General features: G+C 42.1%; 1 protein-coding gene across 3 annotated transcripts in view; it reads left to right on the top strand.

Annotated features, from left to right (window-relative positions):
* Window positions 1–17,083, top strand: part of LOC121536809 (cysteine/serine-rich nuclear protein 3) — a 37,171-nt gene extending 20,088 nt beyond the window's left edge. For 2 of the 3 annotated variants that reach the window (XM_041844380.2, XM_041844381.2), the window contains exons 3-6: window positions 8,531–8,710; window positions 12,685–12,944; window positions 13,433–13,729; window positions 14,002–17,083. In XM_041844380.2, the coding sequence (XP_041700314.1) occupies window positions 8,560–8,710; window positions 12,685–12,944; window positions 13,433–13,729; window positions 14,002–15,120 (1,827 nt within the window). In that variant the 5' untranslated portion in view covers window positions 8,531–8,559 and the 3' untranslated portion in view covers window positions 15,121–17,083. Of the gene's footprint in view, window positions 1–1,848; window positions 2,248–8,530; window positions 8,711–12,684; window positions 12,945–13,432; window positions 13,730–14,001 lie in introns of those variants that run through there. The other variant, XM_041844379.2, reaches the window with a different exon arrangement.
* The last annotated feature ends 2 nt before the right edge of the window (window positions 17,084–17,085 follow it).

Genomic DNA, 17,085 nt, shown 5'->3' with positions numbered 1-17,085 from the left:
CAGGCACATCTCTTAAAGGCCAGAATGACTTCTCGCTTCATTCACAATGTATAAAAACCTCCTTCAGACTAATATGGTCTCATAAATGATGTGTTACTGAAAACATGCTAGTTAACACATAGGGATCAACTGTAATACAAAGCGATCAATGTATGTAGTTCTGTCCTTGAGCTGTTCTTGTCTATTAATGTTCTGTATTATGTCATGTTTCATGTTTTGTGTGGACCCCAGGAAGAGTAGCTGCTGCTTTTGCAACAGCTAATGGGGATCCTAATAAAACACCAAATACCAATCAAATAGTCTTGAAAACCCAACCCTAGGCAACACAGTGACCAGGGTCTGGTTTCAATTATGAACTGTTTTGGCATAGAGGACTAATCATAGGGATCAACTGTAGCCTCCTGTCAACAGAGGTCCTCTTTGGTCCTCTTCAGTCTCTGTATAATAGCTAAATGACTCAAGCATTGTGGTTCATGTAGAAGAGCCGTAGTTCAAATTGTAAAGGTGACACGTCACACTGTAGATACTGTAATGGTCTGGCTGTGGTTGGTGAGTTCATCTTGTGCCAGGACTTGATTTAGGCTACTTGTCACGGCAGAGTGGAAGATAAGTCCTCTGGGAGGAGAGGAGGATAGGGTAGGAGGAGGGCAGCAGCAGCTCTGTCAAGGGAAAGTTCAGTAGGTTCAGCAAGGACACTTGTGAAGCAGCAGACTGCCACTGCCTGAGAGGAATGGCAGTTGTGTTTTAATGGTTCATCAATAAAACAATGTAATCCTGTCATACGTAACATGGCACTGTCAAAAAACATGCTTGTCACACTGAAACTGCCCACTAAACATCTCCATTCGCCAGATGCACTGAGGATTTAATGTACATTAGGCACTGTGTATAAGGCACTCGCACAAATTGTCTTCAGAATATATTGTCTTCATCTTGGAATACACATTTTCTCAGCAGAGGAGTAAATAGAATGTGTTTGTGCGTGTAATGAAGTAGATTTATTGACCTTTGTTGTAACTTTGGCTCTGTATGTTTGTCTTTTGTCTGCAATCAGCCACATTAGTAAGTGTGCCATGCTCCTAAGTAACAGCACTGCTCCAGCGTTGATTCTATTTCCCTGCTGGCTGTAAAGCAGTAGATTAGTCCAAAGCTATTGGAGGAAGTGCAGTGCTTTAATTGAGTGTGAGAATGATATCATTCCTCTTTCACTCCACAGGCCGTGGCCTCACTTACAATCACCAGGACTTCCTGGGATAGGAAGTGGTTGTACTATAATCACTTCAATGGGGATAACTATTTCATAGACCCTCTCTGTGGGTTATACTGTAGTATTCACTGTGATCCCTATGATGGTTTGGTTTTGAGATATTTAGTAACTTAAGTTTAATTAGCTTGTATGTGGTAATTCCCTTTTGTCTAAGGTATACATAATAAGACTTTTAAAATAAGCACAAATAATGTTCTCATGCTGGATTTGTCACTTCTTGGAGATTTTACTGATAATGTCGATGTTGTGAACCACACAATGTTTTCTCCTGTGGTTTGAAGCCTTGTGCCCATTAATCTGACTGGGTTATTGTGCTGTGCCTGAAATCAAATCTTTCTCTTCCTCTCCCTGCCCCTCTCTCTCCTCTTTATTCTCTCACTCACTCACTCGCTCGAACTCTCTCCCCCCTCCCCTCCCCCTCCCCTTCACCATTCTCGCTCCCTCAGCATCTCTCTCTTTCTCTCTCTGTCTCTTTCTTCCCTCCCTCCCTGGCTCATGCTAGTAAAATGATCTGCAGACAGCAGGAGCAGAGGCACGCCTGACTCTCTCTCAGACATCCCACCCATGTGATCTCACAGGCTACCTCCCTCTGCTCCAGTCAGGCTCCAGCCTTTCAGCCGGCAGCAGCGTCTGTGAGTCTTTGTGTGGTTAGGGTGAATAAGAGAGAGAGAAGGGAGGAAGGAAGAGGGAGAGTTAAAGAGAGGCGCCTATTGTCATTTAACAATAAAGCATATGGTACCGGCAGTGGCAGTCAGGGCTGGGAAATTTACAAGTCTCTGTGTGACTCCCTTTCCCTCCCGCTCACCAGGTTCTCATGCCCTCAGAGTACTGGGGTCGCAGCAAGTCAGTGGACTAAAGCAAAATGGGAGCCTATCATTTATCATGTTTCACCTCTTTTTAAGTGCTTCGTTTAGATTTTACTCCAAAGTGTCACGTTAAGAAAGGGGGCCATATGAGTCGGAACACGCCAGTGGACACAGGTCAGTCGTTTCTTTCAGGGCTGGCACAAAGTGCACTGTTATGTATTCTTTTGCAGGGCTGATGTGTGATGACTTGCTACATATATTGGGACTTGTTGGTATTACTTGGGAACGAGAGCTTTCATTGTAACTCTCTCTGTATAGCAGATCTGCAGTGTGAGGCTTGTGTGTCACCTCTGTGTACAGTGATTTGTGAACCTTATGGGAAACATGATCTGTTTTGATTCAGAATATACGTGTGTCACATAGGACTGTGGACGCAGTTCATAAAGGTTGGTTTGTACAGTGCATGTGTGTGCGCTCAGTGAAGCCAGCACAGGGAGGGGCTTTGCAAGCAGGCTTTTGCTGCATTATTTCCTCCCAGCATTTTCTCTTGCACCATGGTGTATGCCCAGCCTAGCCATGATTAGTTGGAACACAATAGTGGAGAAGACAAAGAAATGTAGAGGAGGAACTAGCTCTGCTCTCTGGCTTGTGCTGCTAAGCCCTGAAGAAGTGGAGTCTGCTTACATTAACCACTGAGTTGCATTTGATGTCATACCTATTATTCACTGTGTCAGTGAGATGTTACTCTATCCAGATGGATCTGTCTATTTTAGGACAGCTACAATATGAGATAAGACTTATATCATAATCCTTGTTCATACAGAAAAGGATATGCATTGATTTGGATTCTGAATGTAGCTATAACCATCGTATTCCATTATTCTTAATTGTGTGATTGCCTCAAATCTACCTCTTTAATCTATATTGTGATAATGTGTTGTCAGATGTAGTGCTACTATGATATTTATGTTTCACAGACATGAAGATTGAAGCAGAATCACTTTCAGACATTAAATCACTATTTGTGCTAGGATGTTGGCATCTCCATGGAAACCACTTTGGCTATCAAAGCATATTGCAGCATCCGCTGAGGGCTAAGAATACGAATGGATTTCCAACAATGGGGAACTCATTAAAATGATTACAAAATAGACTTGGGCCATCCCATGTGTAAAATGGAACTAAAATGTCTATACTATTTTGTGTTCTTCCTGAATTACAGTGAGGATTGTCCAACTGCCCATTTGGACAACTGTAGAAAAGGAGGTACTAAGCCTCTAATGCGTTAAGAAATGTCATTCCATTGGTTATAGGCTACATAAAAATGTATTTGCGTTCAGGCAGTCCCTGATAGCTGCATTATTTGATGCTAAATGATAAGGGCCAGTGACCATTTTAGACTGATTCAATATTTCATCAATGGTACCAACAGGAAACGCTGATATGTTTTGGTTCAAAGTATGTAGAGTTTGTTTTAATCCTTAAGTGGCCGAGCTACAGCGGTGTTTGTCAGAACATGAGATATCCCGAAAATCGGTCTTCTCACGACAACGTCTGGGCTACAAACTAATATGACCACTCTATGGATAGATGAGACTCTCACTTGACACAAGTGTCACGGAACTCGTCTGAAGGTAACCGGTACCGGTTAAAAAAAATTAATGGAAGTATGGAGGTAGTGTGCCCCAAAATAAAAGGGGTTAAATCATTAGCTGTCTTATATCTGCCAGATATAGGAAATACACTTCAAAACCTTATTCCTTATGATTTATTTTTTAACTGTCTGTTTTGCCATTTATGAATGTGTTATTAAATGCATTTCTATGGTCTATAGTAGTAATGGTTAATATTTGTTTTCAATACCTACAGGGGTCCTAAAATTCAAAACCAAACAAACAATTCCATATGTTAGCTTTAGTGTATTTGAATGATTGGTCTACTGTGCAGAGGGACAGACAATCATTTAAAGGGGTGTCCTGATGCCAAACATTGAACATTCCACAGCGCTAGGTACTGTAGTTTACGTTGGATCTCCTCCAGGTGCAAGCAGACCCATGTCACAGTACAACCACAGACACTGGGGAACAATGGTCCTTTGGCAGCGACGTGATTTCTCTCCAGGTTCCACCACATTGGATACATCCCAAACGGCACCTTATTCCCTATATAGTGCAAAAGTAGTGCACAATATAGTGAATAGAGTGCCATTTGGGATGTATATGAAAGTAGTGCACTACATAGGGACGCATACACTGTCTCTGAGGCAGCAGCAGTATTTGCATGTGTAATGAGTTGATAGCAGAGAGCGGCTCCAGATGAAACAGCACCTCTCTCTGAATGGAACTCCAACATAAGCTGCTCAGGCTGATACTGGGACGAGAGTGAAGCTGAACACTGTTTCTTTGTTTCCGTGTCAAAAAACAAAGAGGAGTATACCAGTTACATTTAAGAACGAAAACATTGACGGCTGTGCCATACAGATTGCAAAATAGTTGGGAAGAGAGTTCCGATGTACCGATTCCATGGCACATATATATATGGTGGACACAACCATCCCAGCTCTGCAGATTTTGCTGCGAAGAGACAGAATCATTAGATCATTTGTTTTGGTAATATCCATATGTACCTTGTTTTTGGTCGCAGGTTCAGGAATGGCTGAAGAATTGCAACATTTACATGGAGTTAACTCTGCAAATAGCACTGCTGGGTGATCTGAAAAGTCATAGTCAATCTATCAATAATATAATAATACTCTTAACAAAAATGTTTCATTAATTTACAATCTGTAGAAACTATGAGAATAGAAATGTTCAGAACTTTCGTGAAACATCACAGCACAGTTGAAAAATATATGGCAAATAGAAATCAAAACTGGATGGTGTTCAGCGATAGATGGAAGGGGTTGAGGGTAGCTGAAGGATGGGACTAAAAACAAACAAAAGATAACTAATGTAAAATATACTGTGTCCGTAAAATGTATATATTATGTATAAGCTGGAAGTAGAAGTGTTGTTGTCAATTAGTTTGCTCCAGTTAGGGGAGGGGTGGTAGGGTTAGTGGAAAATAATAAAGGAAAATATATTTTTAAAGAATATATATATTTAAAATAATATATATATATATATATATATATATTTATAAAAATATATATGGGGGATGGGAAATGATGCAGACAATTACATTGATAGAATCCACAATCTATTTGCAATATTAAAGCTGATCCACCCCCTAAACATAAAAAAGAAAGAGTCGGAGAGAACATGCCAGTCATGCTCCGCTAGCTCTGCTAGGTATCTAATGGCATTATATGTGTTAGAAGATGGCATCCCACGTCATGTAGTAAGAGAACCAAATGCCAGACTCTTGTTGTCACATACACTACATCAATAAACTGTATTTAGGGCCATGCATTAAAATAATTGCAACTTGATTACTGATACAAACAATGGCTGGCTGAAGACGTGGTGATGGAAATATGGAGAATGATTTGTGGAGGAAAGGCAACAAGTTCAAACAACACATCGTTTGACAGTTACAATTCAACACTTATTACAATCAGTAGCCTAATTTGGCACTTACAGTAGTATTTGTGCAGCTGACTGACGAACCTGGTCTTGTTTTGATTTGTTAAATTACACCATCAGTCAGAGTTTAATGGCTGTCACTGGTGCCTGTTCTCCACTGGCCTGTCATGAAGTGGTCTACTGTGTAGTGGCATTGGGGAGGATGAGGGACTCGGTCTGCGTCCCAAAGTCCCAAATGGCACCTTATTGCTAATGTTACCTATTCCCTATGCCTTCAGAAAGTATTCACACCCCTTGACATTTTTCCACATTTTGTTGTGTTACTGCCTGAATTTAAAATGGATTCAATATAAATGTTGTGTCACTGGCCTACCACAATACCCCATAATGTCAAAGTGGAATTATGTTTTTAGATATTTTTTTAAAACAAATGAATAAAAAATGAAAAGCTGAATTATCTTGAGTCAATATGTATTCAACCCATTTGTAATGGCAAGCCTAAATAAGTTCAGGTGTAAATATTTGCTTAACATGTCACATAATAAGTTGCATGGAATCACTCTATGTGCAAATATAGTGTTTATAATTCTTTTTTAACGACTACCCCATCTCTTTACCGCACACATACAATTATCTGTAAGGTCCGTCAGTCGAGTAGTGAATTTCAAAAACAGATTCAACCACAAAGACCAGGGAGGTTTTCCAATGCTTCGCAAAGAAGGGCACCTATTGGTAGATGGGTAAACATTTTAAAAGTAGACATTGAATATCCCTTTGAGCATGGTGAAGTTATTAATTACACTTTGGATGGTGTATCAATACACTCAGTCACTACAAAGATACAGGCGTCTTTCCTAACTCAGTTGCCGGAGTTGAAGGAAACCGCTCATGGATTTCACCATGAGGCCAATGGTGACTTTAAAACATTACATGCTGTGATAGGAGAAAACTGAGGATGTGTCAACAACATTGTAGTTACACAACAATACTAATCTAAGTGAAAAGAAGGAAGCCTCTACAGAATAAAAATATTCCTAAACATGCATCCTGTTTGCAATAAGGTACTAAAGTAAAACTGCAAAAAATGTAGCAAAGAAATGTCCTGAATACAAAGCGTTATGTTTGGTGCAAATCCAACACAACACATCACTGAGTATCACTCTTCATATTTTCAAGCATGGTGGTGGCGCCATCATCCTATGGGTATGCTTGTCATCGGCAAGGACTAGGACATTTTTTAGGATGAAAATAAATGGACTAGAGCTAAGCACAGGCAAAATCCTAGAGGAAAACCTGGTTCAGTCTGCTTTCCAACAGACACTGGGAGACAAATTCACCTTTCAGTAGGACAATAACCTAAAACACAAGGCCAAATATATACTGGAGTTGCTTACCAAAACGACATTGAATGTTCCTGAGTGGCCTAGTTACAGTTTTGATTTAAATTGGCTTGAAAACCTATGGCAAGACATGAAAATAGCAGTCTAGCAATGACAACAACCAACTTGACAGTGCTTGAAGAATGTTAAAAATAATCATGTGCAAATATTGTACAATCCAGTTGTGCAAAGCTCTTAGAGACTTACCCAGAAAGACTCACAGCTGTAATGGCTGCCAAAGGTGATTCTAACATGTATTGACTCAAGGGTGTGAATACTTATGTAAATTAGATATTTCTGTATTTTATTTTCAATATATTTGCAAACATTTCTAAAAATATGTTTTCACTTTGTCATTATGGGGTATTGTGTGTAGATGGATGAGGGGGGAAAATCCATTTTGAATTCATACTGTAACACAACCAAATGTGGAATAAGTCAAGAGGTATGAATACTTTCTGAAGGCACTGTAGTGCATTACTTTTGACCGGTGCCCTATGGGCCGTGGTCAAAAGTAGTGTACTATATAGGGAATAGAGTGCCATTTGGGAAGAAACCAGGGTCTTTCCTCAGTCTCTATGACTCTGGCAGCTATTAAACACTCTGACCCCTTTATTCACCCAATAGCACTTTACAGCCCTCTGGGTGCTCCTCCCGGTCCATTTGACATTTTTCACTTTCTTTCTTTTATAGAGGGTATAACCATGTCAGTCATAATTTCCTCCTAACCACTATAAACTGTCTTCAGTCATGCCCCAGATTGGAACCCCTCTAGGGAGCACTGAATGTGCAACATTACACATTTTACAAATCACTATTTTACTCATGCACACACGCATGACCACACGCACACACATTCACGTGTGCATGCACATGCACATGCACACCTAGACACATTCAGGCATATTTAAATTCACTGCATATCCCAGGATAAGTAAAGCTGTAGTCAAGCTTTTTAAATTTCCCATAAGATGAAAATTAATTAATTTTGAAGCCAAGGGATATTTTCAATCAGTAGCCGGCTGGATGCATGCATTGTGTTTTTGAGGTGCAACAGCAATTATGTACAGTCACATTATGTTTTGAATTTTCATATGCTGCTGTGGGCAGATATTACCATCCTTCTTTGGGCGGTAACGTCTCATTTCATTTTTGCCCCATGTTGTTATTTTGTGATAAAAATATTCAGCCAGTGTTTTTATGAATACCATCAGGAATACAGGGCAGAGGAAACAAAATCTCACTCCAGTGTCCCTTTTCTGTCGCCGCTCAATCAAAGACAGCAGAATGAACGTCCTGTGAGGTAGACGTAGCATGCAATTAGCATCCTTCGCCTCGCATCCAAGCTTTGTGGCACGGTGATCAATTGCCTGGGGACCATCGGGTTGGTAGTGACGGCAGGGGAGGTGGTGGCGGGGGGACCTGGGCAGCAGGAGGGGGGTGTTGTGTTCTGTGGCTTACTGCTAATTGACTGTTGAGGAGGACTGTGGAGGCCAGCGGGACCTAAACTGGGCATTAAATAATGTGCACCCTTCCTTGTGCTGGCTGTTGCAGGTGCAGCGGCGGAGACAGAGAGGAGGGCCATGAGTGGAATACTGAAGAGGAAGTTTGACGAGGTGGAGGCGTCCTCCTCGCCGTGCTCTTCCTTGCGGGAGTCTGATGACGAGGTCTCCTGCAGCGAGAGCGGAGACAGCAGTGACAGTGTCAACCCTTCAGCCTCGGGCCCCTTCACTCGTGAGTCACCCGTGAGCACACACACACACACACACACACACACACACACACACACACACACACACACACACACACACACACACACTGCTCTCTCCCGCTATACATATGCTCAACACTGACACAGTCTGACACGAACAAACAAAAAGCTACATGCGTTGTTCATATTGTACTTAGTGAAAGAGACATCTTTTTGAATGAAGCATGTGTCATTCAGATGATACTTCTCTATCATAATTGTTGCTTCTAAAATGAATGTTGAGTGTATTAGGAAACAGCATGACAGTAACACTTTGTAATTGTGATGACTGTTATTCTAAGTGCTGAAGCACAATACAACCCTCGGGTAGAAATATCATTCAGATAACTCAGTTGAAGAGGAAAATAAAAAAGCTGCATCAATCGGTGTGCTTTAAAAGAGGAGAAGAGACACAATCCATGGCATTGTGTGAGCTGAACTGGTGTCTGTGTGGACAGCTGAGTAGCCATAAGGACGGCTGGATGGACTGTTCTGAGCTGGGTTGGTGTAGCTGGGCTGTAATAAAGGAGAATGAATGCAGTGGAGCAGCAGTACAACAGTCTCTCATTAGGCACAGTACAGTACAGCCAGATGAATGAGCTGATGCTCTCTAGTCTCTAGCACTGTGCAAAGCCAGTGGTGTGTCTGGCAGGCTCTGAGAAGCTATCAGTTGAGTAAACCTGTCCTCTGTCCCACAGCTGCTCACCGGAGAGGCTTCAGTCAGTTTGGCAGGCACCTCTGATGGTGCCACTGATAAAAAAAGACCTGTGTTTTAGATTACCTGTATTTTTCGATGAGCAAATATGATGTTATTGGTAGGCAACCTGGGGAAAAATTGGTGGATTGTCAGTGGTTGGTTCCTCAGGTGACAGATCTATGTTGTGTTTGGGGACAGACGGATACAGTAACCCTGCCCTGGTTTATTGTGGGTGTGAGTGACAGGGCTCCTCCCTGTGTTGTGTGTGCATGCCAGAGGAGGCTGGTGGGAGGAACTATAGGAGGACGGGCTCATTGTAATAGCTGAAAAGGAAATAAATATAACGGTATCAAACATATGGAAACCATTTATTCCATTCCAGCCATTACAATGAGGCCGTCCTCCTAAAGCTCCCCCCACCAGCCTCCTCTGGTGTGCGTACATACAGTGGGGAAAAAAAGTATTTAGTCAGCCACCAATTGTGCAAGTTCTCCCACTTAAAAAGATGAGAGAGGCCTGTAATTTTCATCATAGGTACACGTCAACTATGGATTTTTAATGAATTTATTTGCAAATGATGGTGGAAAATAAGTATTTGGTCACCTACAAACAAGCAAGATTTCTGGCTCTCACAGACCTGTAACTTCTTCTTTAAGAGGCTCCTCTGTCCTCCACTCGTTACCTGTATTAATGGCACTTGTTTGAACTTGTTATCAGTATAAGACACCTGTCCACAACCTCAAACTGTCACACTCCAAACTCCACTATGGCCAAGACCAAAGAGCTGTCAAAGGACACCAGAAACAAAATTGTAGACCTGCACCAGGCTGGGAAGACTGAATCTGCAATAGATAAGCAGCTTTTTTGAAGAAATCAACTGTGGGAGCAATTATTAGGAAATGGAAGACATACAAGACCACTGATAATCTCCCTCGATCTGGGGCTCCACGCAAGATCTCACCCCGTGGGGTCAAAATGATCACAAGAACGGTGAGCAAAAATCCCAGAACCACACGGGGGGACCTAGTGAATGACCGGCAGAGAGCTGGAACCAAAGTAACAAAGCCTACCATCAGTAACACACTACGCCGCCAGGGACTCAAATCCTGCAGTGCCAGACTTGTCCACCTGCTTAAGCCAGTACATGTCCAGGCCCGTCTGAAGTTTGCTAGAGTGCATTTGGATGATCCAGAAGAGGATTGGGAGAATGTCATATGGTCAGATGAAACCAAAATAGAACTTTTTGGTAAAAACTCAACTCGTCGTGTTTGGAGGACAAAGAATGCTGAGTTGCATCCAAAGAACACCATACCTACTGTGAAGCATGGGGGTGGAAACATCATGCTTTGGGGCTGTTTTTCTGCAAAGGGACCAGGACGACTGATCCGTGTAAAGGAAAGAATGAATGGGGCCATGTATCGTGAGATTTTGAGTGAAAACCTCCTTCCATCAGCAAGGGCATTGAAGATGAAACGTGGCTGGGTCTTTCAGCATGACAATGATCCCAAACACACCGCCCGGGCAACGAAGGAGTGGCTTCGTAAGAAGCATTTCAAGGTCCTGGAGTGGCCTAGCCAGTCTCCAGATCTCAACCCCATAGAAAATCTTTGGAGGGAGTTGAAAGTCCGTGTTGCCCAGCGACAGCCCCAAAACATCACTGCTCTAGAGGAGATCTGCATGGAAGAATGGGCCAAAATACCAGCAACAGTGTGTGAAAACCTTGTGAAGATTTACAGAAAACGTTTGACCTGTGTCATTGCCAACAAAGGGTATATAACAAAGTATTGAGAAACTTTTGTTATTGACCAAATACTTATTTTCCACCATCATTTGCAAATCAATTCATAAAAAATCCTACAATGTGATTTTCTGGATTTTTTATCAGGGACCAGGGTGCTGTTTCCCCAGACTATTGAGCCTTCTGTGTCAGCTGCTGCAGATAAAGTCAACCAGGAGGACGTTACTCTAAACCAAGGGAATCAGAGAGCTTTTCACCATGTAGCACAGCACATAGCTCCAACAGCTTCTCCCCACTAAAGAGGTGTCACACTGTGTTAGGTGTGGTGCTGAGATGTACAGTAGCATTGTTGCCTGGAGAATACAGTACAACTCCGTCTTGGGTCGCGTTAGTGTTGGAGAAATAATCCAGCTCCTCTCCTTGTGTGATTGCGTTTACTGGAGCATCACAAAGCCTTGGAATCTCTGAATCCGAATCGTGAGGTCTTTGAAAAGTGCTTCTATGTATTCTCACAGATATATTTTTAGAACTACATGGGCGTAGCAACCCTAATATCACAAGAAGCTAGAAAATGGACGGACAAGAAATAGGAAGAAATACAGAGATATCTAACTCTGTTACGTATTGCAAGCTTGAAAATGACTTCTGCATGTAATTGCTTTCTTATTCAGTAAAACCACATGGATACCCAAAACAAAGTCTGATAAACCTTCTTTGGGAGACAATAAAGCGAAATCTCAATCAACAAGGCCAGACTGGCGCTGCCATGCCTGTAATGAATGCATTGTCCTTATGGCACAGGGTGGAGTGCTGCTGGAACCAGATGGTTCCCATTTGTCCTGTTTTTCTGACATCAAGTGAGCGCTGGGAAAGCTGTGCTCAACCACTCCAGATCCGAGCCAGGAGGGGGATTATTTATGCTCTCTGTCTTTGCTTCCCCCCCCTTCCCTCCCTCCCTCCCTCTCATATAACAGTCCTTAAAAAGCCACACGTAGGACTGACATGCCAAATGGCAGCGTTGGGATGATGAAACATTGCTCTACTAAGCTGGGTTGAGTTAGAGGACGTCCCTGTTGTCTGAGTGCTAGCAAAAAGACTCCTGAGGTTAATTAAAAATCAAATAAAAACAGGCATTAAAATCATGCAAATCGTAAGCAAGCAGACTAGCGTTTTATCTTGTAATAGTATGGCTAGACGCCTACACCATTGAGATCACATCATGGTGAGCAACAACAAACAACTCTTTCCTATGTACATGATGCCGATTTAAATAAGTGCTTTCTCTTAAAACAGTGTCCTTGTTCTTGTATGCTGTAAAGGGGGTTACATCTAGCTTTTTCTCATACTGGTGATTCTCTTTCTTGATTTACAATTGGCTATTCTTTCCACCACATCGAACTGGTTAATCTTTCATCCATGTATGAACCAATAACCCTGCTTTCCCTATTATTTATATGTATGAAAAAGCGAGCCATCACCAGCTTCCTTTCACCATCTTCTCCCCTTGTCTTTTGACTCTGTAGCTGATTCTATACTGAAGAGGGAGAAGCGTGTGAGAACGAGGAGGGTGCATTTTGACAATGTGACGGTGTACTACTTCAGCCGGCGCCAGGGCTTCACCAGTGTGCCCAGTCAGGGAGGCAGTACTCTGGGCATGTCCAACAGACACAGCTGTGTCAGGCAGTACTCCCTGGGAGAGTTTGCCCTGGAGCAGGAGAGGATCCACAGAGACATGCTCCGAGACCATCTGAAGGAGGAGAAACTCAACTCCATTAAACTCAAGGTATTATGGAAACGGAAGCAACTGAGCTACTGAAATGTACTGTAAACAGGGAGAGGAGATAATGCATCATGATACACAGACGGTACTAGACTATACTTAAGCAATAAGGCCCAAGGGGGTGTGGTATATGGCCAATATGCCACAGCTAAGGGCTGTTCTTATGCATGATGCAACGCGGAGTGTCTGGATACAGCCCTTAGCCATGGTATATTGGCCATATACCACAAACCCCCAAGATGCCTTATTGCTATTATTTTGTCATACCCGTGGCATATGGTCTGATATACCAAGGCTGTCAGCCAATCAGCATTCAGGGTTTGAACCATCCAGTTTATAAATACAGTTATGACATATTGTATCCTTTTATAAATATAGAATGTTACATGTTTTCAACTGCTCACTCTGTATCCTCTTCCGAGAAGCAGCATGTCATTGGTTTCAGCTGGTTCAAACCGGACTGAATTTGATCCCTTCTCATTTCTTTTCAGCTGACTAAGAACGGTACAGTGGAGTCGGAGGAGGCCAACACGCTCATGGCGGACGACATCTCTGACGATGACATTGATTTGGACAACACCGAGGTGGACGAGTACTTCTTCCTCCAGCCCCTCACCACTAAGAAGCGCCGGGCTCTGCTGCGGACCTCTGGGGTGAAGAAGATTGATGTTGAGGAGAAGCACGAGCTGCGGGCCATCCGGGTGTCCAGGGAGGACTGCGGCTGCGACTGCAGAGTGTTCTGTGACCCAGAGACCTGTGCATGCAGCGTAGCAGGAATCAAGTGCCAGGTAAATCCCTGGGTAGTCTGACCATACTGTACACTCTCTCATATTGACACTGATGTGTCACTCTATCCGCTCTGGAATTAAGCCCCATAAGCAGTCCCTAGTCTTGAGGCAAATGCATTTTAATAGAAGGATGTATTTTAGACATAGTAGATGAAAGCACTGTATCATTTACAGTAGCTTATCTGACATTGCCAAAATTCTACATTAATCAATCTATTACATGCAAACTGCAGAATATATGGTCATATAACTCAAGGTGGTCCAATCTACAGGTGGACCGCATGTCTTTTCCCTGTGGCTGTACCAAGGAGGGCTGTAGCAACGCGGCCGGCAGGGTGGAGTTTAACCCCATCCGCGTGCGGACCCACTTCTTGCACACCATCATGAAGCTAGAGCTGGAGAAGAGCCGGGAGCAGCAGCAGGCATCCCCTGCCAACGGTTACCATGGCGAAAGCAACGGCTATGTCAACCCGCTGGTCCAGACCCAACACAGTCTGGAATACTCTCTGTCAGACCCAACAGTCCAACAGTCTGACATCATGCACCTCCAGACAGCTGACGACATGGACGAGCCTCTGGATGATGAAGATGAAGATGAGGATGAGGAGGAGAATGAGGAAGATGAGGAGGATGAAGAGGACAGCAGCAGTTTATGCAGTGGACTGTCTGACTCAAGCACTCAGAGCTTGGCGAACAGTGACTCTGAGGAAGAGGATGGTGATGAGGAGGACAAGTCGGAGGACTTTGAGAATGGAGTCACCACGCCGCCTGTCGCCAACACTGAGGTTGTCCCCCTGTCCTCCGTGTTGTGTTACTCTGACGGCACTGTGCCACACGACAACCACATTGACGACGTCATGAATGGAAACTCTTATTTATTCAGCTCCCCAGCAGATTATTATCAGCTGGAGAACCCCAGTGCTGTTGCCTCAGCCAACGGGACAGCCAGCCAACCCAGTGAACCCTACGGAGAGGCCTTATCATTCCCACACACTGTAAGCACTACTAACGGTACCATGCCACAAGGACCATTTAACATGGCCGTCGACATTGCAGAGCAGTACACAGATTACCCCCACCAGGCTGAGGAACAGTACACCAATCAGCACTTCACCCTGACCAATGGCACAGCAGCAACCACTGCCATGGGCTGCTGCACACCTGACCTAGAGAACAACATGGTCCTGTCTAAAGGAACATACCCTGAGCAGCCTGGGGGCCTCAGCCAGATGGAGTTCCACAACAACTACCTGAACAATAAGAAGTGTTTTGTGGCAGAGCAGCCAAAGGAAGTGTCTAGCGTTAAGGTTCTGTCTGAAGGGCCTTCTTTAGCAGACAGTACAAAGATCCCTGCATTAGCAGAGAATCTCCCCCAGGTCGCACCAGTTTAGTGGGCCTAGCTCACCTGTCCGTGTAGGCTTCATGTTGTCTTTTCTTAATGAACAAGGCTGACCAAGTGTTATTTATGGATAATATATTCATGGCCTTTAATGGGAACTAAACTTTTCAAGTCATTTACAAGACCATACATTAGATGTACATTATTTAGCTACAGGTTCCATGATGAGAAACATTTCTAATGAATCCTGATTTCTAGTATTCTAAACTGCAAGATGGAATCAGTCAACAAAAACTGAGAGCTGTAAGCCTGTGCAATGTATCTTGTAATTTTAAAGGTAAAGTTCTAGTTTTAAGCATATATTGTGAATTGAACTTTTCTATGTCTATGTGTCAAATGTGCAAAAAATGAATTGTCCCAGTTTATTTATTGGTTCTGAAGTATGTGTATACTTATAAATGGTTTGATATTTATAATTGCATGTTATTTGGGGTCTTTCAATGGCATTTATGAGGAATTGACCATGTTCAATTTGGGTTTATAAAATCTGTATTAATGTACTGTACAAACCTTATTATTGTGCTGTCACAGACTACAACTTTTAGTTATTTATTTTGAATTATAATGCCAAGAGCATTATTTCATCAGCGACATTGAAGACAAAATGATTCACAGCTGTTTGCACCTTTGTGAAGGTGATATACTAATGCAGCACTTTGACATTAATCTCTCAAAGATCATATACAACTATCAAATCTATGGGAACAGGATAATAATATGATCAATAAATAATATTTTATGGGGCTTCATTTAAAATAAATGTCAATAAAAAATATGTAACTCTTAAAAACTGGGGACAACATTGGTATTGCTGAGTTAGACAGGATATATTTAGATCAACATTCCATTCTCTTATGACAACTGACAGTAAATACATGAAGGGATTGTTTGTACAGATACAAACATTATTGTGACGCAATTATTGAAGTGTGCAATAGTAACAACAAAAGTTACATGTTCAAACTATCACTATATGTCATACTCTTGAGAGCCACATCAGTATCATGCATGAAATGCAGATATCAGTTATTGTAAAAAAAAAAGTATAAAAAGGTTGTAATCAAAGGTTAAATCATGCCAACGATTCCTATCAGCACCATGTTAAAGAATGACTGATCAGCACGAGTGATTGGTAGGAAAGTATAATTTGCCAAAAATCTGTAAATAACTTTGACATCCTTGAAATAACTTACAAGGAAAGCCATTGAACTAAATGCACCAGATATGTATTGCTTCAACTGTATTGAAATGTTAGGGACAGCAGTGATTCAAAACAGCCTTTACAATTCAATACCAACATTCCCTCCCTAAATTCCCTCACCATAAAATGAGTGGGCACCCCTGCATGTATCCCTGTCCTCTGCGAAGCCTAGAGTGTGAATAGTCATCCAACATGCTCATACACTCCTGTATATGATTACTACTTGATTTGGGATTCTGCTCCTGACTCCTCACTGAGGTGAGTAATAATGTCACCTCAGTGGCAAAGTAAAGTGTATCTAGCTGTCAGGGAATCAGTGCCACTGTATTAGTATGACCTATACAGTATCAGTGCCAAAGCATTTAAGAGAAGGCAACATACAGTGACATTGTATCCAGTTGAGTCATTCTGCTGTGTTTATGATTTTCAGTATTTATTATGAATGATATATTGAAATTTGTATTTATTGTGGTTTACTGAACAGTCTGTATTGAATAAAAACATGTTTTGGTCTTACATTTCACTTGTTTTATGATGGTTGTGAATTGTACAGCTTCATGTGCCTGATTTCATTTTGTTGCTTACTTTAATGTTTGCTTCTGTGAAACAGAATACTTTTTGCCCAAAATGGTATAAATGTTTCAATATGTGTTTTTGGTTTCTTAACATTAGATAAAGCCAAAATGTTTTGTTTTTGTTGTGTTTCTGCTTTTTAACAATACATTACTTAAAAATAAAATGAAATGAAACCATGTG

The sequence above is a fragment of the Coregonus clupeaformis genome, chromosome 23 (assembly GCF_020615455.1).
Source record: "Coregonus clupeaformis isolate EN_2021a chromosome 23, ASM2061545v1, whole genome shotgun sequence".
Classification (NCBI taxonomy): domain Eukaryota; kingdom Metazoa; phylum Chordata; class Actinopteri; order Salmoniformes; family Salmonidae; genus Coregonus; species Coregonus clupeaformis.
This window is presented reverse-complemented; position numbering and strand designations above follow the sequence as displayed.